At 41.8% G+C, this 23052-nt stretch overlaps 1 protein-coding gene across 1 annotated transcript in view; it reads right to left on the bottom strand.

The window, feature by feature from the left end:
- PTEN (phosphatase and tensin homolog) overlaps positions 1–23052 on the bottom strand; it is a 69837-nt gene that overhangs the window by 5949 nt on the left and 40836 nt on the right. The window contains exons 6-7 of the mRNA XM_060241262.1: positions 3996–4137; positions 1933–2099 (exon numbers count right to left, since the gene is read on the bottom strand). Of these exons, the coding sequence (XP_060097245.1) occupies positions 1933–2099; positions 3996–4137 (309 nt within the window). The remainder of the gene's footprint in view (positions 1–1932; positions 2100–3995; positions 4138–23052) is intronic.

Below are 23052 nucleotides of genomic sequence, written 5' to 3'. Positions count from 1 at the left end.
AACTTTAAAGGATTATAAAAGGAAGTTAAGTGCTTCTACTTGTTAATGCACTTTCCTGAATCTGGGTAATCTCTGCATGGGCTGTTAAAAGGGTCATATAAGCAAATGAGTACTGTTCCAAACAATTCTTAACAGAAAGGGATTTCAAGGAACTGTATGTGACTTATAAGACTTATACACTTTTTTCTATCCAGTAAAAACACATACAGGTGGTTTGGCATACAAGCTACTGAGAATGAATCTCTACAGTCAAGTTCTTTTGGTGATCAATACAAAGCTAGCATGTTTCAAAGAAGTGTACGAATACTGAATAAAGAAAATACTGCAGCCAGTAGGGGGCCAACTTCATCCATTACCCTACGGAAGCTAATTTCCACTGTGAAGAACAAAAGTTCTCACGAAACCATGAATATCAGGGCTTCAACACATTTCTAAAACTGCCCTTATAATTTATTTAAGAGTTTTAATAAACAATACAACTGTTTTCTAGAAAAGTTACTACTCCTTTATTTTCCTTTTAAACGTCAACAGATACATTCATGGTTTATTTCAGATCTAGTTTCTCCACTTAATCCTTATTGTTTCTTATTTTTAAATAAAACTTAACACTCCTTTTTGTATCTTAATATGTTGCATCTTATTTGTAACAATTTTAAACCTTTCTGGTTTCTACACCTACCTTTCCCACAAAGCAGAGACAGATCTTGAAAGAAAATAAATTTACGCAGTTAAAAAATCATCTAAGGGCTAATCACATTCACAGTAATGTGACTGTGATACTTTTTTTTAAGTTGTTTGAAGTTGCTTTAGTGGACTTGCCCATAGGTAACTGCACAAAGATTATAGTCTTGATTTAACTATTTTTTTTAAAAAAAATCTGTTCTAAAATTGCAGTTGGCAAGTACCATCTTAGAAAGACACTTCTTTCCCACACAAGAGGAAGACCTTCTATGATGATGCCTGCCACAAGATGGGCATGCATGACATAAAATTAATTTCAGAACTACTGGTTTTACTGCTATATAAATTTTAATTAATAAACCAAAGTAACAGATTCAATGAAAATTAAGATTCTCCCTTACTGATGTGTACACTGGTACATGACAGAGGGTACTCAGACTTGCTTAGGGGAGTTCAATATGCACAATGAACACCTTTAAGCCCTAGCCCTGCAACCTAATTTCTCAGATAATGACTCACTGCAGTCAGCTCAGTGAAGCTGAATCCAGAGAAAGACTGGAATAACAACAGACAGCAGGGCTTGCATCTGAAGAGGAAGTGGGCTTGCTGACAGGGTTAGGTCTTCTCTGATTACTCACGGCCAAGTTAGATGCAACAGCCATCATGGTTGGTTGTATTTCGATCTGCTGCTCCACCTTAACACCTCCTAATTTTTTACTCAGATCCTTTCCCCTGACTATGATGCCAGAAATGAGCTGGGCAAAGAGTAGTGTGTGTGTTTGTGTACGCAGGGAGGAGAGAACAGACCTCCTCACCCTCTTGCTATTAGAACTGCACATAGAAATATATCATCCTACTTTACACACCAAGAGGACAAACTTGTGAAGCCCCCCCCCCCCCATCCCGGCTTTCAACCCTCATTTGCTCAGACTTGAGGAATCTGCATGAATGCTATAGCACCTGGTCCCTCTCATACCAGCAATTGCTGGAAGAACTTTTTACCAACTTCATCTGGTCAGACAGGTCAGTTCTTTCAGATTTGGTCCATTATTCATGCCTTTATAAGTCCAGGTTACAGCAAAGCGTTCTCAATGGGACTGACCTCTAAAAACTGTCCATCTCACTTCCCACATTTCCATACAAATCCTGGAAACTAAGTGACTTGTACGATCATTGTCAGAATGTATAAAACCCACCCAATTAGGACTTGGGGAAATTAAAAACAAAGCCATCTCTGATTAGAAAACAAACCTTTTTCAACATTTTGTTTTGTTTATGGAAGAATTCCACCTTGATATCGCCACAAACTGGTAATGGCTGAGGGAACTCAAAGTACATATATTTGTCTCCACGTCTTGTGGGTCCTGAAGAGGAGGTGAATATCTTTACCTTAAGTTGGTAGACCACAAACTGAGGATCTGTACAATAAAAGCAATCATTTCATAATAAGCAGTTTAAATTAATTTCAACAATCAGAGCTAAACAACTTATTACAACAAATATTCTTAATAAATGTTTCTCAGCAATAACAACTACAGAAGGGTTATGGTACTTGTTTCAGGAATCCAATCTTTCAATATTACATTTTAAAAATTAAAAGCTCAGCCATTAATAGGGGAATTCTGTATTATCAGACCAAACCAGCACTAGACAACTGAAAACCTGCTACATAACAAAACTTATATTAACATCAATAGGAATCTAGTAGCAACTGGCTCTCTAGTAGATTACTGCTGAAATTAACTGATATACAAAAATGTTTAATATGCTTCTAAACAGAATTTTTATTTAGTATACTCCAGCCTGATTCTTAATTCTGAAGTTATTGCCCTACTACATAGCATCATACGATGTCAAATATTAAATGACCAGAAAATGTAGATGTCAGAAATAGCATTTTAAAGCCATGGATCAAAGACAACAGAAGTATCACACCTTCTCTGAAACACATCCAGACACTTATGGGAAAAAGGAAACCAGAACCAAAAAACCCTAATTATACAGAATGCAGAACAAAATTAACACAAAAATCTACTAACCATTTTCCCAGCTTCAGAAGAGGAAGCTCTAATCATTTCAGAAGTTAGCAACAACAGCAACACACAATATACATTTTATTGCAGTCTGTGGCATAATATGGAGTGACTAAACCCAAATGTAAGCACATGGAAGCAAGCAAACCTAATTTTAAGATCTTAATATTCTTGGGCACATAAGGAACGTTCTAAGAGATTAGTTCCAAACTTACTATATTATATACAAATATATTCCAAGCACAAGTTTCAAAGTGCCTCCCTGGTTTTTGCATATGCAGTGGAACTATAAAGCAAGTAAGCCAAACATCCCTGGATAAGCATACTATTCCTCTTACAGTATGAGCATTATATCCAAGAGATAAGACATTATCTACTCTGGCATTAAACCTAGAACTTCAATGCACGCAGACCATATGCTCCACCAACTGAGCTATGGCCCTTTGAGTCTCTCTCAACAAAAGAAACCACACCATACTGCCTGTCTTTATACAGCAGCATTAAGCTTTTCTCCTATTTTACTTTACAATCTTCTAGCCAGTATTCACTGACACTTTGTTACTCTCAAAAGGCAGGGGAAGCCGGGAGAGGGCTTTGATTATGTTAAATAACCAGCTCTTATCACGATATGGAATTTAAATGATTGCCATAGTGTCAACCAAGTTATCTAAAGTATCTAGCAGGATTTAGCAGATGTGTGGTACAATGTAAAGAGAAGAGATTGGATTTATATTCTGCACTTCACTCGGAATCTCAAGAGTGGTTTACAATCTCCTCCCCACCACAAAAAACAGATACTCTATGAGGGAGGTGGGGCTGAGAGGTCTCCAAGAATTGCTTTTGAGCAGAACAGCTCTGAAATTCATGACTGACCCAAGGTCTCTCCAGCAGCTGCATCTGGAAGAGGAATCAAACCAGTTCTCCCAGGTAAGAGTCTGTGCACTAAACCACTATACCAAACTAGAGAGGATTGTGGCCAGGATTGAGGCCACAAGCATCCATGCTGGTCTACTCTCCTGCTTGCTCCCAGGTAAGTTTAGTTGTGTAGTATCTGCTTCCAGAGAATATCCATTCCAAAAGTTTGGAAGAATTTAAACAGCTTGAAGTAGTAAATTTAATCATCTTAATCATCAACTTATGGGGGGAACTTTAGTTACGGTTTAAATATATCAACCGTATATCAATCAAATATATAATGGGGGGTGAGGGTAACTATGCTCACTGATTGATATGAATATTAGAAGATACAATCTCATTTTTCAGATATTTACAAATACTCACTGCAAGTGCCGCCACTGAACATTGGAATTGTTTCAAACATCATTTTGTGAAAGAGCAACGCCACAGGTCTGTAATCCAGTTGATTCTTTAACAAGTAGCTATAGTAAAATACATAGCGCCTCTGACTGGGAATAGTTACTCCCTAAAGAAAAAAGGAAAATTTAGTCCAAGAACATGTATGATTTTTAGCATTTTTATAGCTTGTTGTAAGAAACGTCTGATCTTAATTTTTAAAATGAATTACAGATGTAATTTGTAGGCAAGCTTAACTACACAATTGTGATGCATTGAGAAATTTGCCCGCCAAACCTCAAAATCCCAACTGATCAACACACACACACGGTTATATAAAATCCAAATCAGCTTCTCCCACAGTTATGCACACATCCTTACTAAGTTAAGTTTTACTGAATGCTTAATTTTTTCTCCAGGTAAGGCAGTTAAAGCGATAAAATAGTTATCTTACATGTAAATCACAGGTTATGCACACCCATGCCAGGGTGTTGACACACCACTGGTGCAGGAAAACAGCACTTAAGCCTGTTTCTGGTGCATATGACTAAAAAACCCCAATGGTGTTTCTCTTCTGTTTGTTCTTAGAAGTCTTACACCATGCAACTTGAGACTGGAATGAAGTGTAGTTTATAATCTGTTTTAAGATATTAGTATGCTCCTTCAATTTATAACTTCATTCTGTGGCACCTACAAAATGGTAGGCCTATGACATGTTATAACATAAGCATTACAAAATGCTTATATGATTTTTATCCAATGTTTTATATGAACTATTAAATATGCTCTACATTCCTTGCACTTTCTTTTTATAACAGTTTATTTCCAAATTCCCTCCCATATATTGCCACTTATTAGATTAGCTGTATACAATAATGAATTGCTGGAGCTTATCCAGGCCCAGTCTTCAATTGCAGCTGTTAACACATCATTTGGATCCTTTGTGCGTAAATGTTTACCTGTAGCTGATATTTTTGAAGTGCTTGTCTATACATTCTATGCCTGCACAGAGAATCCTTTGGAACCTTTTAAGGCTAAACAAAGTAACTTCTTTGGCATTGGCCCCACCCACTTCAAAAAGACAGGTGCAACATCACGTACTTAGGAGGCAGAGCCACACCTTCTCATCCAGTTCCTCCCAAGAGCAATGAAAGCAAGCAAACATTTCCCTGTTCCAGGGAAGGATGCCTGGTTTTGTGACTGCACAAAGTGCTTGAACAACATCAGTTAGAAACCAGCAACCTTTTTTTCATGGTTTCTCCACAGGCACACCAATGGGAAAAGATTAGCAAGCTGACCTACTAGTGCAGGAACAGGTCAAGCCTTACAGGTCTGCCAAAGACTTCATCCAACCTAGTTTTCACATCCAGGAAAAGGGACACAACTGGATGCCTGAGCTCAGCTGGCTGCTCTGCAAAGTTCTAAAAGAGGTGCACCTATGGAGGTCAAAACAGGTGGCAACTGTTCTACTAGTGGGTTATCATGTGCCTTGCCTTCACGGGAAAGTACTGTTGTGCCCAGGCTGTAACACTGCCTAATGGACCCTGTGATCTAGCAGCTTAGGCCAAAATGGCATCCTTTGCCCTTGTCCCATGAGATTCTTTTAAAAGAAAACAGTCTGTCTACATAGCAGGCCATGGTCCTGTGGACATCTAAGGAGTACTGAGTTCATATAATGGGTTTGGAAAATACACTAGCAGTGACATTAATACAGGTGGGATTTAGAGGCCATCTTTGATAAAAAGGATATGGCCAACAACCTGGTATTGATAATGGAGTTGCCTGCAAGGTGGAGACAGTTATGGAGGTGGGACGTATATGGCTTGGGGCCAGCTTAAGGACCACCTTCTCCCACATGAACCTGTCCATCCACTCTGATAATCTACGGAGGCCCTGTTTCAGGTGCCCTAACCATATGTGGCTAGATGCGGTGGCAAGTAAAGAAAGGGGCCTTTTCAGTTGTGGCATCAAAACTTTGGAACTTTGCCCCCAGGGAGAGTCCCTCGATAGTTGTCTTCCACCATTGTTCTAATACTGAAAGGTTTTGAGGTTCACTCTCCTTGGGGCCCTATTTGGATGGAAAGGTGGCAGAGAAATGTTTTAAATAAATAAAAAAAAATGAATCATGATATGGAGTTATAAGTCTTTAAATACAAGACAAACCAAGTTTGAGTCAACAGTGGAAGAATGGATGTGAGGGCGCTGGCAATCCAGGTAGAGGTCAAGTCACAGAAGCAAGGAAGAGGATCAAACAGAGGTCAAGTAGTCTAGGTAAGCAGTCCTATCTGCAATGGCTACATGCAGGAAACAGGGTAGAGAGCAGAATAAAGTTCAAATGTCTGAATAAGCAGTCGAAACTGCAACAACCAGAAGAGAAAAGCATAATCAAAAGTAAGAAGGGTTGAGTTCCAGTAAGTCAGGATGGGTGAAACAAGCAGGAGAGCCAAACTCAGCCTAGGATAGCTCCTCACATGCTAACAAGTTGGCCAGCAAGCAACTTGCATGTTCAGGTTTAGAGCATCCAAGACTTTGCAACTGACTGGGCCGTGTTCTTGGATCCAGTTAGGTGATACTAAGCCACAAAAGAAACTGCACTCCAAGGTGCTATTATACCAGAGACTATGTAGTAATGGGCCTGAAATGACAGTGGTCCCTATTTGAGTCCCAACCCAACACCATACAAAATACCCTGAAAACATTTCATGAAAAAGATAAATTTGACTGGGACTAGCGTAGAGTTCATCCATCCCTCTAAGATAAAGTGAAACACCAGGAAGAGAACCTCATTCAGCAGATTTTCAGAACAGTAATACTTTTGGCTCTTCTTATTCCCACTAGGGTAGGGGTATCAAACGTATGGCCCAAGGGCCAGATCAGGCCCCTGGAGGGCTCCTATCAGGTCCATGAGCAACCCACTGCCATTTGCTTCCTTCTATACTGACCATGGGATTTCTGTAATGAATGACAATAAATCAAAAGTAGGTCTGCAACTTACAGATACACATCTGAACAACACCTGAACAGCATACTCAAGATTGCTACAGCACAGACACTGTCTCCAAATTTCTATGCAATAATTCAGAGCAAGAGGTGTCAGCAGACACTGTTAAATAAACAAAATGTTGCAAAAGTGCTAATCTTTTAAAGTATACTTTAAGTTTTTACAAAAATCTTTGTGTTTGTCTGTGTCCTTCATAAAGTTTATATCTCCACTACCTGGCATTGCATTTTATGACACAAATGGCCTGGCCCAACAAGGTCTCTTTATTTCAGATCTAGCCCTCATAACAAATGAATCTGACACTCCTGCACTAGGGTATTCCTGCTGCTATCCATTCATACTTTTCTGTGACTGCTCTGAACTTCTCCAACCGTTTTGAAAGGCTTGATAAAACATAACTGTTCAGAAGAGCCTTTGAGTGCTCAAGATTTGCTTTGTAGATGCCTTGAAAGTCAGCCTAACTGAACTGCTGATTATTTTAATTTTTCTCTCCTTGGAATTATGTCACATTGTACTGATTTTATGGTTGTTACCTAATTCAAAAGTCCCAGTTCTCTGGGAGAAAACTAGATTAACGGTGGCTTTAAATTTAATAAACTTACTTCTGAGACAGTGGGACAATTTCTATTGCGCTCTTTCTCTTTTAAAAAGTCATGTTTGCAAATACAGTCTGGCTTGCAAAAGAGCACTGGAAGACTCCAGAAAAGGGAAGTTAGGCAAATTTTATTGCATATGCCAGGCAATTATATTAGAATTTAAATATACAACAAAGAGGAGAATAATCTGCATAGAGAACACAGAACATTAGGTTAGCAAGAGAAATTGTTCCATCTTTGAATCACTGACGCTGTCTCTATGGAGAGGCATTATCTGGGGCGCTCATGGAGTTTGCAGATCTTAATTTTTGTACATCACTTAATTGAAGTATCACCCACTGTATTATTGAACCGACTCTCCTCATTCAAAGGGCGATAGTTAATTCCAGCATTGGTTTTACAGGTGAAAGTGGTGGAACAAAGCCTGGCCCAATACATCATTCTGGGATCTTGGCAAGAGCATAGCAAAGATGGTACATTAACAGAAGTTATTTTTGCTCACACAAAAAAAAGGAAGACAGAAAAAGGAAAACTCAACTCCTGACTAGGGGTGTGCATTTGGTTCGGCCGAACCGAATCAACCGCTGAATCACCACTGATTCGGCTGTATACGGAATCGCATACAGCCGATTCCAATTGGCGCCCATTATGCTGGAGCCGAGTATGGCTCCCCGTATACTTCCGTATATATATTCGGAAGTATACGGAAGTCAATGGAAAAGGCGGGAAAGGGGAGCTGCTTGCCTCCTTCTGCCTGGGATCAGGGAGGAGGGGAGGGGGAAGAGGAGCCCCAGCAGCCAATCCAAAGCATGCATTTGCAAAATGCATTGCAAATGCATGCTTTGCAGGGCTGTTGTGTAGCTGATCCCCCAGCCATCAGCAACATAGTTGTTCTTTTGATCTTTTGCTTACTTGGTTATCCAAGTAAGCACTGTTGTCTAGCCAATCACAGACAACACAGGCTTCGTGGTGACTGATGGTGGCTCCAACATTAAGGTGGCTGTCCAGCGTCAGGGCCTAAAACGCCTTCCTTGCGTGACCCACCTTCTCCACCTCGTGGTTAAGGACGCATTGGGCCAGACAAAAAGCCAGGATCGTCTGTATCTAGCCGCGACCCATGAGTACCGACTTCTGCTCCAGAAGTGTCGGCACATCACGGGTCACTTCTCACGCAGCAATATGGACTTGTATCAGCTGCGTGAGAAACAGACACTGACAGGCGTACCACGCCACCGCCTGATCAGTGACGTCAGCACACGCTGGAACTCCACCTGTGCCATGCTAGAGTGCATGGTGGAGCAGAGAGTAGCCCTGGATGTGCGTCTTTTCGCATATGGGCGACATTGTCTGCCCACATTGCAATCGCCTGCAACCCTGGACAGTTGAGAAGTTGGTCTTCCTGAAGGTCAACTTGCCTCTGTTCAGCTGCCCAAACGTAGACTTTGAGAGTAAATGAAGTGAGCACCTACTTGTGCCTGCATCCTCTCTTGGCCCGTGCTTGGAAGGTGGTTGTAAAACACTCCTCCACTAAAAATAGACTAGAGTCCAAAGACAGCCCAAAAACTCACTCACAAATTGATTGGCAGTGCATCCCCCCCCCCACCCCTCATCCCTCCCCAAACCAAAAGTGAATGCTGGTTTAAAAACTGCAAAGCAATCCAAATTTCCCCAGTCCCCCATCCACACATGCCTAATAATAGTGAAAGGGCCATTGCAGCCCCCAAATGTAACCAAAAGCACCCACAGGTCCAGCCAGGATAACCCAGGTTTTTTTTTCAGGGGAAGGAGGAAGAAAGAGGGAGGTGCCAGTGATGATGACAGCCAGCCAGCAGCCATACCAATGCTGAGGTCCCTCTAATGGGACAGTGATGCTGGTGTGTTGCTGAGCTGAGAGAGAAGGAATGGTTGCCTTCCTCTCACACAATCTGAGGCCCTCCCAGTGATCTTCCTCATTTGGGGTGCAATTCTGGCTCACCTCCTCGTGGTGCACCCTGGGTAACGCAAAAGAGCCTGGACCAGCCAACCATCCATCACTCAAGGTAAGTCAAAATGCTTCTTGCTTTGTGTCAGATACAGAATGATGTGGAGCTAGGTGTGGTGGACCACCATTTCTCTTGTTTGAGAGTTTTGTTGTTTGGGGCAGGGCTGGAGAGCTGGCATCTGTAGATTGTGTGTTCTGTGGCAGGGAAGCTGGCACCTGGGTGAGAGACCCAGAGCCAGCATGCTTGTTGTGCTTGGCCAGCTCTTCCCATGTTGTTTGGGGCAAAGCTGGAGAGCTGGCATCTGCAGATTGTGTGTTCTGTGGCAGGGAAGCTGGCACCTGGGTGAGAGACCCAGAGCCAGCATGCTTGTTGTGCTTGGCCAGCTCACCCCGTGTTGTTTGGGGCAGGGCTGGAGAGCTGGCATCTGGGTTTGTTGCAGCCAGGTCTGCAGAGCAGACCTTGAGCAGATTGTGTTTTGTGTGGCAGTGACATTGGCAACTGGATTTATATTGGTTCCAGGCCTGCAGGGTTCATAGAGTAGATAGAGGGATGTAGTGCATTTGGGTCCTAGAGATTCTCTGGTGTGAAGTTAGGTTTGGATTTGGGTGCCCCAGGAATTGGACTCCCTGGTCCAATTTTTTTTTGGCCTTGTGGGTTTTGTGTGGGACAGTGCCCTGAAGCTGCACAGCAGTTTGGGGGGCTCTCCTCAAAACCTCCTGCTCCCCAGAGCCACTTTTCCCATGACAATTACAATGAGAAAGTGGCTCTAATTGGTTTTTTCTCACCATTGGGAGCAGTGTTCCTTTTGGGATACCCACAGATGGGTGCAGTCTTTTTGGGCCAGGGGGGTTTCATGCTAGGGAGTCCCCTGAAGCTGCCCTGCAGTTTCGGGGCCTCTCCCTCAAACTCCCCTCTGGCCACAGCCACTTTCCCCACAGCAATTATAGTGGAGGAAGTTGCTAATTGGGCTTTCCCCATCATTGTTGGCAATGGGCCTTTTGGGGAGCCCAAAGACAGGGACCCTCTGGCCCAATCTTTTTGGGACTTGGGGGTTTTGTAGGGGAGAGTCCCCTGTGGGTTCCCTGTTTTTGGGGCTCTCCCTCAAACCCCCTGTCCCCCAGTAGCCTCTAATTATGCCCTATGTTGCCATTGATTTCAATGGCCCATAGGGTATAATGGTGGAATAGAGAGCCCCTGGAATGAGAGCCCCTGACCCAATCTTTTTGGGACTTGGGGGGTTTGTAGGGGAGAGTCCCCTGCAAATTTGGGGGCTCTCCCTCAAACCCCCTCCCCTCCAGACGGCTTCAAATATACCCTATTTGCCATTGATTTCAATGGCTCATAGGGTATAATGGGGCCGTATATTCAGAAATAACCGCGCATCTACCGTATATGCGGCTATTCCGACTACGGCATTCAGAAAAATACGTGATTCTGTATTTTTTCCCCCATATACTTCCGAATCTGTGTACTTCCGAATTTTTTTTTTTGCACATCCCTACTCCTGACATATATACCCCTTTACCTATCTCCACAGGTGTAGAATATAGACACTACTTTCACTTGTCCTGAGTCAGTTCAACAACTGCAGAATTGGGTAGGAAAAGAACAAGAAGGAAGCCTCCTAGTGCATAATGTACATATTCTCCAACTTTCTGGACTGGGGTGGAATGGAAGTTAGTTTCCCTAATAAATCTTTAACCACCTGAAGAAGAGCTACTGATATAAGATACTGTAGTACAGGCGTGGCCAACGGTAGCTCTCCAGATTTTTTTTGCCTACAACTCCCGTCAGCCCCAGCCATTGGCCATGCTGGCTGGGGCTGATGGGAGTTGTAGGCAAAAACATCTGGAGAGCTACTATTGGCCACCCCCTGCTGTAGTGAGATACTCCAAGTCCATTACTTGGAATTCTGGATTCTTGAGAACTGCAATTTAATATCTCAGCTCAAAGATGCTGCCATCTGAATAAACCACGTGAAGCAGAGTCTTGGATCCACAGAAATCAGAATATGAAATGTAAGGTGTCAACCAACATAGGTTTCAAAAAACAGAACTCTTGACTGAGTCTCTGGTGCCTGAAGAAGGGGAAATACTGCCCCTAGATGAAGCAAAATGGGACTGAGACCTCCAGACATGCTGCTGTGAGACAGGTTGACTACACATTGAGTACAGCGCTGGTGAATAGTATTCTGGATCTATGAACAACAACCAAATTAAAAAAAAACAGCCAAAACAGCAGAAAGGGATGTAACCAAACCTGCTAGTGTGGCTGGTGCTGGAATCACAATCACTGTAACTAGACATCTCTTGCGTTTGAACACTCATGTTGCAGTTTTAAGTTAGAAGCAGAAAGCTAGAAGGCAGGCTCCAATTTTGAGCATGGGAATGAAGATAATCAGCCAGGAACAGACAATCAAGATGAATGTGAAGAGAATCAGGGATCAAACTCATGGTCAACATGCCCTAGGGTAATAGGCTTGAAATGGAATAGAGCTAACCTCTTGTTATATGTCATAGAGCTGGCCCCTTTTAGAGACAGAATCTATTATATGCACTTCAATATTCAGAGAGCATTCTTAGGACTGAACAAGACACCTGATTCCTCTTAGCATGTGGACAGGAAGGAAGTCTAAAGCAAGACAGTACCAGAGCCTGTTATGGTGTTACCTAGAAGCAGTTAGCTCCGTTGAAACAGGCACAGAGGCCCTCTGAAATTCATACCATAACAGTACAGGGAACAAAGACAGAGCAGATTGCTCTATGACAGGGGTGGCCAACGGTAGCTCTCCAGATGTTTTTTGCCAACAACTCTCATCAGCCCCAGCCATTGGCCATGCTGGCTGGGGCTGATGGGAGTTGTAGGCAAAAAACATCTGGAGAGCTACCGTTGGCCATCCCTGCTCTATGAAACCAAAATACTGACCAAGATTAACATTGATTAAGAGACTATGCCCAAATAATAGCTTAGTCAAAGGTAGATCACAGTTCACTTTAGTGATTTTTTTTACTATGTGAATGCAACCTTATAAATCTCCCCTAAGCAGAAAATGGAGCAGTTGTGTCTGTCCATGGAAGGACATTTACTACAATACTGTAAATATGTTAGAAGCTTGCTTTGCCAGAGGCATATGAACTCTGAGGGGGACACCTGCTAAAATGAAGAACAGTGAGAAGAGAATCATTCATGATTTCAACAGAGAGAGGAAGTTCTGAACAATGCTGCTCCTGTGATAGTTGAAAAAACTGAATTGGAAGGCATGTTCTATAGCAGGGGTCCTCAAACTACGGCCCACGGGCCAAATGCGGCCCGCTGAGGACGTTTATGCGGCCCGCCGAGTTATGGCAAAATCAGACCGGAAGTGACGTTCGACCTACACTCGTGTTAGCAATGCACACTTCCGGCACTGGGCTGAGGCAGCAGAGACAGAGTGTGAGGCGATACCGAGGTGAGGTGAGTTCCCAGGTCGGGGTGTGTGGTGTGGGGAAGGGAGAGAGATGCAGAAGACGGAGAACTGACGGCCTGCGGCCTTGTACAGTAATGGCAGTCCGGCCCTCCAACAGTCTGAGGGACAGTGAACTGGCCCCCTATTTAAAAAGTTTGAGGACCCCTGTTCTATAGTATTCCTCTCTTTGATGTTGATATGGCAGGTACTAAAAAGGTAACTTAGCTCCAGAATGTTCTGAAGTGCCTTCCATGACAATAAGTCCACAAGGGGTGGGTGTGTTCACCTGAAGTAGCAAAAATTACTTCCCTGACTTGATTAAGACTCTTGGCTTCCTCAGTCATTATAGATGTTAATTTTTCAGCATGATCTGGCCTTAGAGATGTTAATTCAGCTGTGCCTTTATATAATCTCTGTACTACCCTATTAAATCTGTTTAACATGTCTCACACTGTATTTTAGATTTTATGTTAATTCAACCCTGCCTTTCTATCAACAGTTGGGTGAAGTTTTCACCCAGTAAATCAACTAGTTACTCTTTGACTGGTTCTTGTTTCATGCATTCTTTGTACTTTCTCTCCAACTCACCTTTTCTGCTGTTTGAAATTCTGAGCCTAACTTACCTCACAGGGTTGTTGTGAGGGTAAAGTTGAAAAGAAAAGTTTACCAGAAATCTTTTTATTTATTTAACACACACACCACCTCTGTTTTATATTTCTCTCCTTCTTGGAGATTGTTGTAACAAAATGACCCTTGAAGTAACCAGATTCTGTGCTTAAGCATGTTTAATTAGATAGAAGCATTTGACCCAGTCTTAATATTTTAATGCAGTATTGCATCTTATGTTTAACATATCTAATGTATCTAAGATATGGAACCAATCTAGATATTTGCTGATGACTTAGATTATGGATTCTCATCTAGTGTCGGAATAAACTTGACTTGAGGAGAGAAGAATGACGTAAGCAGCTTTAGGTCCCCACTGGAGAGAAAGGTGGAGTCTAAATAACAAATATAAATTCAGCTACTTTGCATGGATGTCCTATGCATCTTGTGATATCAACTTTGATTCACAAAAGCTTGTTAGAATAAACTTTGTTAACCTTTAAGGTTCCACTGGATTCCTGTTTAATGTTCCGAAGGACTCTCTGCCCACATGCAAAAAGTACAAAATGTGACTACGTGAAGACCAAAACAAAGAAGCCAACAATGACTGTGTAAAGTAAATCATAGTAAATTCTACCAAAACTTTTAAAAAACAAGTTGCTGAAATAAAGCTTAATAATCATACAACCATTCCCCAGGTCAATATTATTCAAGTACACTGCTTTTTAAGCTATTTCAGCCAGGTGAAGAGAAAAAAGAGAAAGTGGCATGACCACATTTTTTGATGCTGACAGGTCCAAATATTTCAATTCAAATTCATGGTTTTTCAGTTTTCAACATGAACATTTAACCCCCTTCCCCATCCTCAAGTTTGTAGAAACATATCCAATCACACTCTGAACTGGACAGCCCAGATTAGCCCAATTTTGTCAGATCTTGCAAGCTAAGAAGAGTTGGCCTTGGTCAGTATTTGGATAGATCACCAAGGCAGCTCAGGATTCCTACAGAGGCAGGCAATGGTAAGCCATCTTTGAACTTTTCTTGCTGTGAAAATCCTATGGGGGTCACCATAACTCAGCTGCCATTTGAAAGGCGGGGGGAACCCCTCCCAAGTACGGGCAGGCCTCACTGTGGAGATTTTTTAAATCATTGTTTCAGACTAATTTAGATCTTAACAATAAAACAGCATCAACGTACTAAGCCATTCAGAAACACTTCAGCAACTGTGTAGCCAAACAGCCAAGAACAAGCAGCACTGTAACATTAATTTCAATTGATTACATAAATGCTACATCTTGGATTTTTTTCCCCCTTCCAGAGAATCACCTTGCTACAACTTGGATTTTTTCTTCTTCCAGCATATCACCTTGTAAGAGAACTATTTGCTCCTCTAGAGTCTTCTCAATGTATAACAAGAACATTTTCTTTACCTGACATTTGCCAAGATTTTGCTAAAGAACATAATGCTACTGGAGCTTCAAAAAACAACAAAAAAGATTACTTTATATCACCATCTCAAGACTAGGGTGACACAGAAAGTAGCAACAGAGCAGGAAACTAAGTCTCCAATGACCTAACTGGGATTGAATTGTCTCACGTACACACTGACAATGATTTAAGTGGTCAGCTGTTAAAGATGCATACAGAAGTTTGATTCATCAAGGTTCACTCCACACACAGTTCTGGGTGTCAAATGCAACCCCCCCCCCAAAAAAAATCCCTTTGTATATTCAGAAATTTCCATCTATCCCCAGTGCTCATGCTGTTCAAAACCTTTGCAATTCTCAAAGCAGCTTAGAAAAACATGTTAAGAAAACATCTTTATAATATGAATAATAATGAAGACTTTATCAATACATTGAACTCTGTTGGTCCTGCAGGTGGCACTGGACCCAAATTTGTTATCACGTCTGTTTATTGTTTTTGTATGCTCTTTTGCAGCTATTCACAGGTTTTACCAAATGTTTTACTAACTGCTTTAATCCAATCTCAGCTATACTTATTGCCCAGTTACTTATGTATCTTGACTCTAAACTAGCCTTTCCTCGCAGCTAACCCCACCCCCCTCTATCTTATGTAAGGCTTGAGGAACTATGTTTCAATGTATCTGAAGAAGTGTGCATGCAAGCAAAAGCTTATAACCAGAATGAAACCTTTGCTGGTCTTAAAGATGCCACTGGACTCCAACTTTGTTTTATTGCTTCAGACCAAGACGGCTACCCACCTCCATCAGTACAGCAGCTGTAGCACATGGGAATCAAGATTACTGAAAGTACCGGTAGCGTGGGAAAGCCATTTTGTTCATGTAATATCAGACTTTAGGCCCAAGGCACAACATGCTAGGCCACTTGTAATTACATCTGCACTCATCAGATACAGGTAGGTCTGTCCAGATACCAAGATATTGCCCAGATCCAAACAAATCTATTCACTGAATTTATGAACAGTTTGAAGTTCTCCTGCATTTGCATGTAACGGCGTTATTTCAGACAGGCTATCAGAAGAAGAGCTAGTGGCAAGAGTACAATTTTAGAAGCTGAAATTGGGTCCCATAAATGCAAGAGTATATATGGTATTATCCAGGTCCTAAAGCTTTTACTAACAGGACTCATGCAACTGCTGTAAGCAATTAATAGGGACTGCAATTTATGGAAATATCTGGATGTCCACCATGGAAGGTAAACTAGCCTCTACCAGACAACAAAAATGCTATTTTTCCTCCTAAGGACCAATGGCACATGCTATGCAGAAAAGGTATAGGAATGTCCCTGCAAAAGAAGCAGGCTCTGTAATGAAGTCGCAAAAGGACAATTTGTAGATGATCTTTAAACAAAGAGAGAGCTATCTGGCAACCCTGAGATTTAAACACCACTCATTCATCTGATGATCTAACCTAACACCAGCCACATAGCCAGATTATCAACATCCGGATATCAACCTGCCTTGAGGCCCCCTGAGAAAGGCAGACTATGAATAACACAAATAAATAATATATGGAACATAAACCAGGAAGACATAGATGAATATATTGGCTTGGAACCAGGCTGAGACTTAAACAGGTTAAAGGATTTCCATTTGCAGAGTGATTCTTACCAGCTGCAGCAGCCCAAAATGCTACATGACCCCCTCCCCATCCCTTGTTTCTCGGGTTTTATGAGAGCTGTCCCCTGTTAACAAATTCCTTGTTTCTGGGGATTTATGAGAGCTATCTGCACCCCCTCATCTTCAAAAGGCCACTGTAGTGCAGCTTCAATGTTCGCAATTAAAAAGAGGGGGGGGGAGCTTCTTGCACATCTCCCAATCTCATCAGATCTCGGAAGCTACACAGACTCAGCTCTGGTTACCAGTTGGATGGAAGACCACCAAGGAAGTCCAGGGTCACCACACAGAGGCAGGCAATGACAAACCACCTCTGAATGCCTCTTGCCTTGAAACCCTATGGGGTAGCTGTAAGTTGGCTGTGACTTGATGGTACATTTTCCAGAAACTACTGCACAAATACATAATGGAAGCACAAAGAACAGCTTATATCAACCTACCGATTGCCAAACGTATCTGCATGCCTACAATCATAATCCTAAACCAGGGATGTCAAACTCATTTGTTATGAGAGCCAGATCTGACATAAATGAGACTTTATTGGGCCAGGCCATGTTGGGTTGGGCCGTATGTGTATCTATTTATGATTAGGTAACAGAGATACAAACTTTTTAAAGGATGCAGACAAACACGATTAAAACATCAGCATCTGTTGGTCTTAAAGGTGTTTTCTTTTTATTTCTCTTATGGGATCCAGGGAACTGGGCAAAGAAAGCCTCTGGCTCTTTCCCTCCCTCCCTAGGGGACCAGCCTCAATGAAGGTTTTGCTCTGTAGCTCCTGTGCGATTGAGCAAGTCTTGGAAAGCAAGTTGAGATGCAGAAGAAAGCGGACAAGAGCCAGTTGCTCAGAGGCCTGACACTACAGCCGCATTTGTTCAGACCCCTCTGACAGAGATCCTCACCTGTGGGATCTGTAACAGACATTTTTAGAACTACAATACCAATCTTATATAGTAAGGAAACAGATCAACAAAGTTAGAATGATACCAAGAGATAACCTGCTATAAGAAGGGCCCAAATAAAACAACTGAACGCCACTGGTGGTCATATACAACTCAGATCAAAACTGTTAACACATCATTAAAGACAGATCCAGGTGGGTAGTCATGTTGGTCTGAAGCAAAAGAATAAAGTTAAGAGTCCAGTGGCACCTTAAAGACCAACAAAGTTTTATTCAAGGTATGAGCTTCCATGTCCATGCACACTTCATCAGATAAACGATTTCTTGCCCACAATAAGGCACTTCCTAGCACAAACACAGATTGTGGAATCAGGGCCTGCAATAAACCAAGATGCCGACTCTGCTACCATATTCATGCTGACAACACAATCATGGGACTTAACACCACCAGAAATACAGTCTCAGATTTATTCACTTATTCATCTTTCAACATTATATATGCTATCAAATATACAGCAATGCCCTCCCACTTTCTACACTGGACAAACAAGTCAGTTCCCATACAAAAGAATAAATGGGCAGAAATCTGACATCAAACATCATAACACCAAAAAACAGTGGGAGAACATTTTAATCTTCCAGGACATTCCACTGATGACCTAAGAGCAGCAGTCCTCAAACAGATCAGCTTCAAGGGGAGATTACAATGTGAAATTACCGAGTCTGATTTCATTCACAAATTCAGAATAATAGAGCCCCTGAAGGCCAAAAAGTGACACAGGATTCTTATCTCACTGCAAATGCTCGTTTTCTGCCCCAAAATGTTTCTCCCCTGCACTAATCAAGCTGATTATGTTCTCCACTGTAGACTGAAGTATACAGCAATGGGGTCTGAACTTGCTTAGACTGAGAGGGAAAGAGATGATGGGGTCACGGCAGATAGCTCAATCAAAATGTCAGCCCAGTGTGCTGTAGCCACAAAAAAAGCAAACTCTATACAGGGGATTATTAGGGGAAGGTGTTGAAAATTTAAAAAATGATATTTAAAATGCCCCTGTATAGATCTATGGCAAAGCCTCACTCAGAAAATTGTGTGAGTTCTGGTCACCAAATCTCAGAAAGGACACTGCAGACCTAGAAAAAGTACAGAAGAGGACAACCAAGGTGATTAAGGGGTTGGAGAACCTTTCCTGTGAGAAAAAGCAGAAAAGTCTGGGATCTTTCAGTTTAGAAAACAGACAACAAAGGGGGAACAGAGGAAATGGGCCCTGACCTGGATGACTCAGGCTAGCCCAATCTTGCCAGATCTCAGAAGCTAAGCAGGGTCCTCCCTGGCTAGTACTCGGCTGGAAGGTTATCAAGAAGTCCAGGTCATCATAGAGGCAAGCAGGGGCAAATCACCTCTGAACATCTCTTGCCTTGAAAACTCTACAGAATCATCCTAAGTCAGCTGCAACTCGAAAGCACTTTCCACCACAGAGGGAAAGTTAGAACTTTTTCTCCCACTCCCAAAATACTTAAACTCAAGGGAAAAGGAATCCAATTAAATTGATGAATAGAAGATTCAGGATGGACAAAAGGAAATACTACTTTACACAGCAAGTGATTAAAGTCACTGCCACAGTAGTGGCCTCAGGCACAGACATCTTTAAAAGGGAATTAGACAGATTCATGAAGGACAGGTCCCTCAGTGGCCACTAACCAAAGTGACTAAAGGGAACATCTACATTTAGAGCAAGTCAACCAGTCCCAGGAGACAACATTAGGGGAAAGTCTCTATGCCCTGATGTTGGCATTAGGAGAGTGATCAGAACTCCTTAGGGGAGTGCTAGAGGTGCCAAGTACATGACAGCACCCTCTCCAAGAAATGGACACTCAAGAAGTAGGATATAAATTTGACAGACAGGCCCATTTCACTGGTTGCCTCAAGACACTTCCTTTTACAATAACTTGAAAGTTTTGGGGCCATTATGTTGAACACTCAGAAACCACATATTGTTACTGCTCTCTACATGGTCATCAAAAAAACAAATGGGGAATTGCTGGCTAAGTCCAATGTGTGGAAAGCTACTGTATATGGCTGAAATGGAAGAAGAGTTCCTATTCTCCCAGGGCTGGAACTCTGGAGCCCAGTCGGCACAGAAACATTTCAAAAAGTGGGGCTGTACAGAGCACATAAAAATTCAAGTAATATTTGGAACAGAATTTTAATATTAGTAGGATGAAAAAATAGGATAACAATTTCCAAAAGAAAATATCCATTCGAGTTGAGAGAAAATGCTGTTTATTACTTGAACTATGCTTATATCTCTTAAGTAAATAGGAAATTAAAGAACTTTACTATTTTTTTCTAATTATGCCAAGGATGGTGGGAGGGATGGTGGCTCAGTGGTAGAGCATCTGCTTGGGAAGCAGAAGGTCCCAGGTTCAATCCCTGACATCTCCAAAAAAGGGTCCAGGCAAATAGGTGTGAAAAACCTCAGCTTGAGACCCTGGAGAGCCGCTGCCAGTCTGAGAAGACAATGCTGACTTTGATGGACCAAGGGTCTGATTCAGTATAAGGCAGCTTCACATGTTCACACATGTTCATGACTTTAAATAACAATTCATATCCAGAAATCAATGATCCTAAATATTTGCTAATTACACTCTAAATGCATTACAGAACAATTAAGTACAATTTACACAGGGCCAGAAAGCAAAATGTCACTGAACACATTTTTAAAAAAAATTAGTGGCCTTTACCATATATGACAAGCCTCACATATTGGGGCTGGATACTCTGGGAAAACTCAAAGAACAAGTTGAAAAACCTGATTGTGCGTGACCATTTCCTCTGTTCCCCAAGTCCTCTAAAGATCAAGTGAATCAACATAAATAAAATGCACCACAATAAAAGGAAACTGTGAACTTCCCTCCTCCATTTGCTGGTGCAAGACTATGTCTATTTCCTTACGGTAGGCCTTTGAATTGTGGTCCATTTTGTTCAAAAGGCTTCCCAGAACCACAGAGTATTTTTGGTTCCAGCAGCAGACAGAGGAAACAGCAAGAAAAAGTGCTCCCCACGAAACCCTTTCAACCAGCTGTTTTGAATAGTTATTTGGACACCAATAATCTTAGAAAACATTCATAGCAGATTTGAAAATCCCCTATGAGTTATGGATGAAAAAATACGAGGATTTGCAATATTGGGGGGGGGGGGAGGTGGCTTGCTTTTTAACAGATGTCTTTCTGTTGGTCACCTGTGTAGCCACACAAAGATTTTGTGCTGTGCAGATCAAAGTATGAAACTACCTCAAACAACAAAATGTATAACATGTAGGGGGACAAAACTGCTTATAGAGGGAGGACACACACCATTCTGCTCAGTACTCGTAGAATGCCACAGTAGGAAGTGAGAAAGACATGCACAAAGCAACAAAAAGAAGTTGTTTGTCTGCACAAATAACTAGCTAATATGAGTTAGTATCAGTACTGTACCAAAGTGGATAGCTGGGACTAGATAACCACATAGCTCCAGAATCAGACACCCACTTGGAAAGGCGAAAGAAATAGCTACTACAGCAGTAGATGTTTCACACAAGGAAGGTGGTTCTGGCCCACAGAGTTTGATTGTTGCAATAATCCAATACAGTAGGCATCATGATGCAGTGCTCTATTTTTAGGGTCAACATCACAAATGAAGAAATTTAAGTCATTGTGGAATGTTGTCGTACATTCAAATGGAAGGCTAGCACTTTCTGAACCTCTAAAATGCATGAAGTTCTCTCAGTATCATTTTGAGGAAGTTTTTAGGAAAGGACTCAGAAGACTGCATCCTAGTTTTATAGGACAACAGGAAGACAATTAAAGGAAAAACATATTAGCCTCATTCTGGTGAAAAGCCAAGTACTATAGATCAAAGCATAAAGTATATGGGAGAGGCTGTGGCTCAGTGGAGGAGCCTCTGCTTTGTATGCAAAAGGTCCCAGGTTCAATTCCCAGCATCTCCAGTTAAAAGGACCAAGGTAGAAAGTGATGTGGAAAGACCTCTATCTGAGGGCTTCCCAACAATAGTCAATACCTCCCAAAGTCCTAACAAAGCTCCTGTGATAGCCAGAGATGATTTCTGAGGCTTCAGACATGCCCAAATTTGCAGCTTTCACAGAGTCAATTTCATACTTAGACAATGAGGCTGACTGGAGGGTGGGGGGGTGGGGTGAAAAGCACTGGCCTGTAAAATGGACCTTGTTGGGGGAGAGGGTGAGATTGCAGTAACAAAATTCTTAAACATGTCATATTGAATGCCATAGAATACAGGATACTTGGACATTGCTGAAGAGATGGAATGGAGGATGGGCACTAGCAGTGCTGTCTGAACTACTGAAATGATGGTGTTTGATTCTGCAAAAGTGTGGCCATTAAAAACAGAAGAAGACACAGTTGACACTAATAGAGAAGCTGTTACTGACAAAGATGAGGGCAATTAGTGCACTGAAGGTGAACTAAAACCACTGAGGTGGAATGATGGCACATTCATAGTTCTATATGGCCCACAAGACAGAGGAAAGACAAGACTAAGGATTAAAAATGATGGTTGAAGATCTCAACATACTTCTCATCCCACAAAAGGAAAGGGGTTATTACTTGAATGTGCATATGAATACTAATCTAATCAAGGCCATACCTGCATTTATTTTCTGACTGGGAAACAGAAGTGAGAAAATGAGAGGTGCTATGGGGCAAACAAGGCAGAAGCTATTATTGACTCAGTCCCGAATAAGTTCCTGTTTAGTACAAACATCAGACTGAAGACACCAGGAAAGCAATGAGTTGTGATAATTTGCTGGGTAACAGAGGTAGGTAGAAATTGGACAAAAAGGATGAACACAGGACAACTGATTCTGTTGGGCAAATAGTCTCCTCAAACCATTCTTTTAACAGCAGAAATGTTGCACTCCAAATGAAAGTCCCCTGAGAAGAATGATAAGTTCTGAAACTTTTATCTGTTCTTGAGAGATGAGGTCTCGTTATTAAGAATGGACTGAACTTCAGAAATTAGAAGGTCAAGATTATCATGACTACAGAGACAATAGTAAATAACAAACACAGTGAAGATGGTTCATGCAGACTATGTTCTCTTATAAAAGCAGAGTTCCAAATAATTCTCCTTTGGGGATATTCTTCACTATATTAGGAACTGGAGACTGCTCTGGTACTGATCTTTGGAAAGCAATATTAATGTTGTTGTTGGTCAATCGCACAGTTGAATCTGACTCTTTGCGACCCCATGGACCACATCACACCAGGCCCTCCTGTCTTTCACCATCCTCCAAACTCCGCTCAAATTCATGTTATTTACATCAGTAATGCTGTCCAGTCATCTCATCTTTTGCCATTCCCTTCTTTTGTCTTCTGTCTTTCCCATCATCAGGG

Source organism: Heteronotia binoei, chromosome 6 (genome assembly GCF_032191835.1).
Source record: "Heteronotia binoei isolate CCM8104 ecotype False Entrance Well chromosome 6, APGP_CSIRO_Hbin_v1, whole genome shotgun sequence".
In the NCBI taxonomy this organism is placed as follows: Eukaryota; Metazoa; Chordata; class Lepidosauria; order Squamata; family Gekkonidae; genus Heteronotia; species Heteronotia binoei.
Note: the sequence above shows the minus strand (reverse complement) of the source record. Positions and strands in the feature narration are given on the sequence as shown.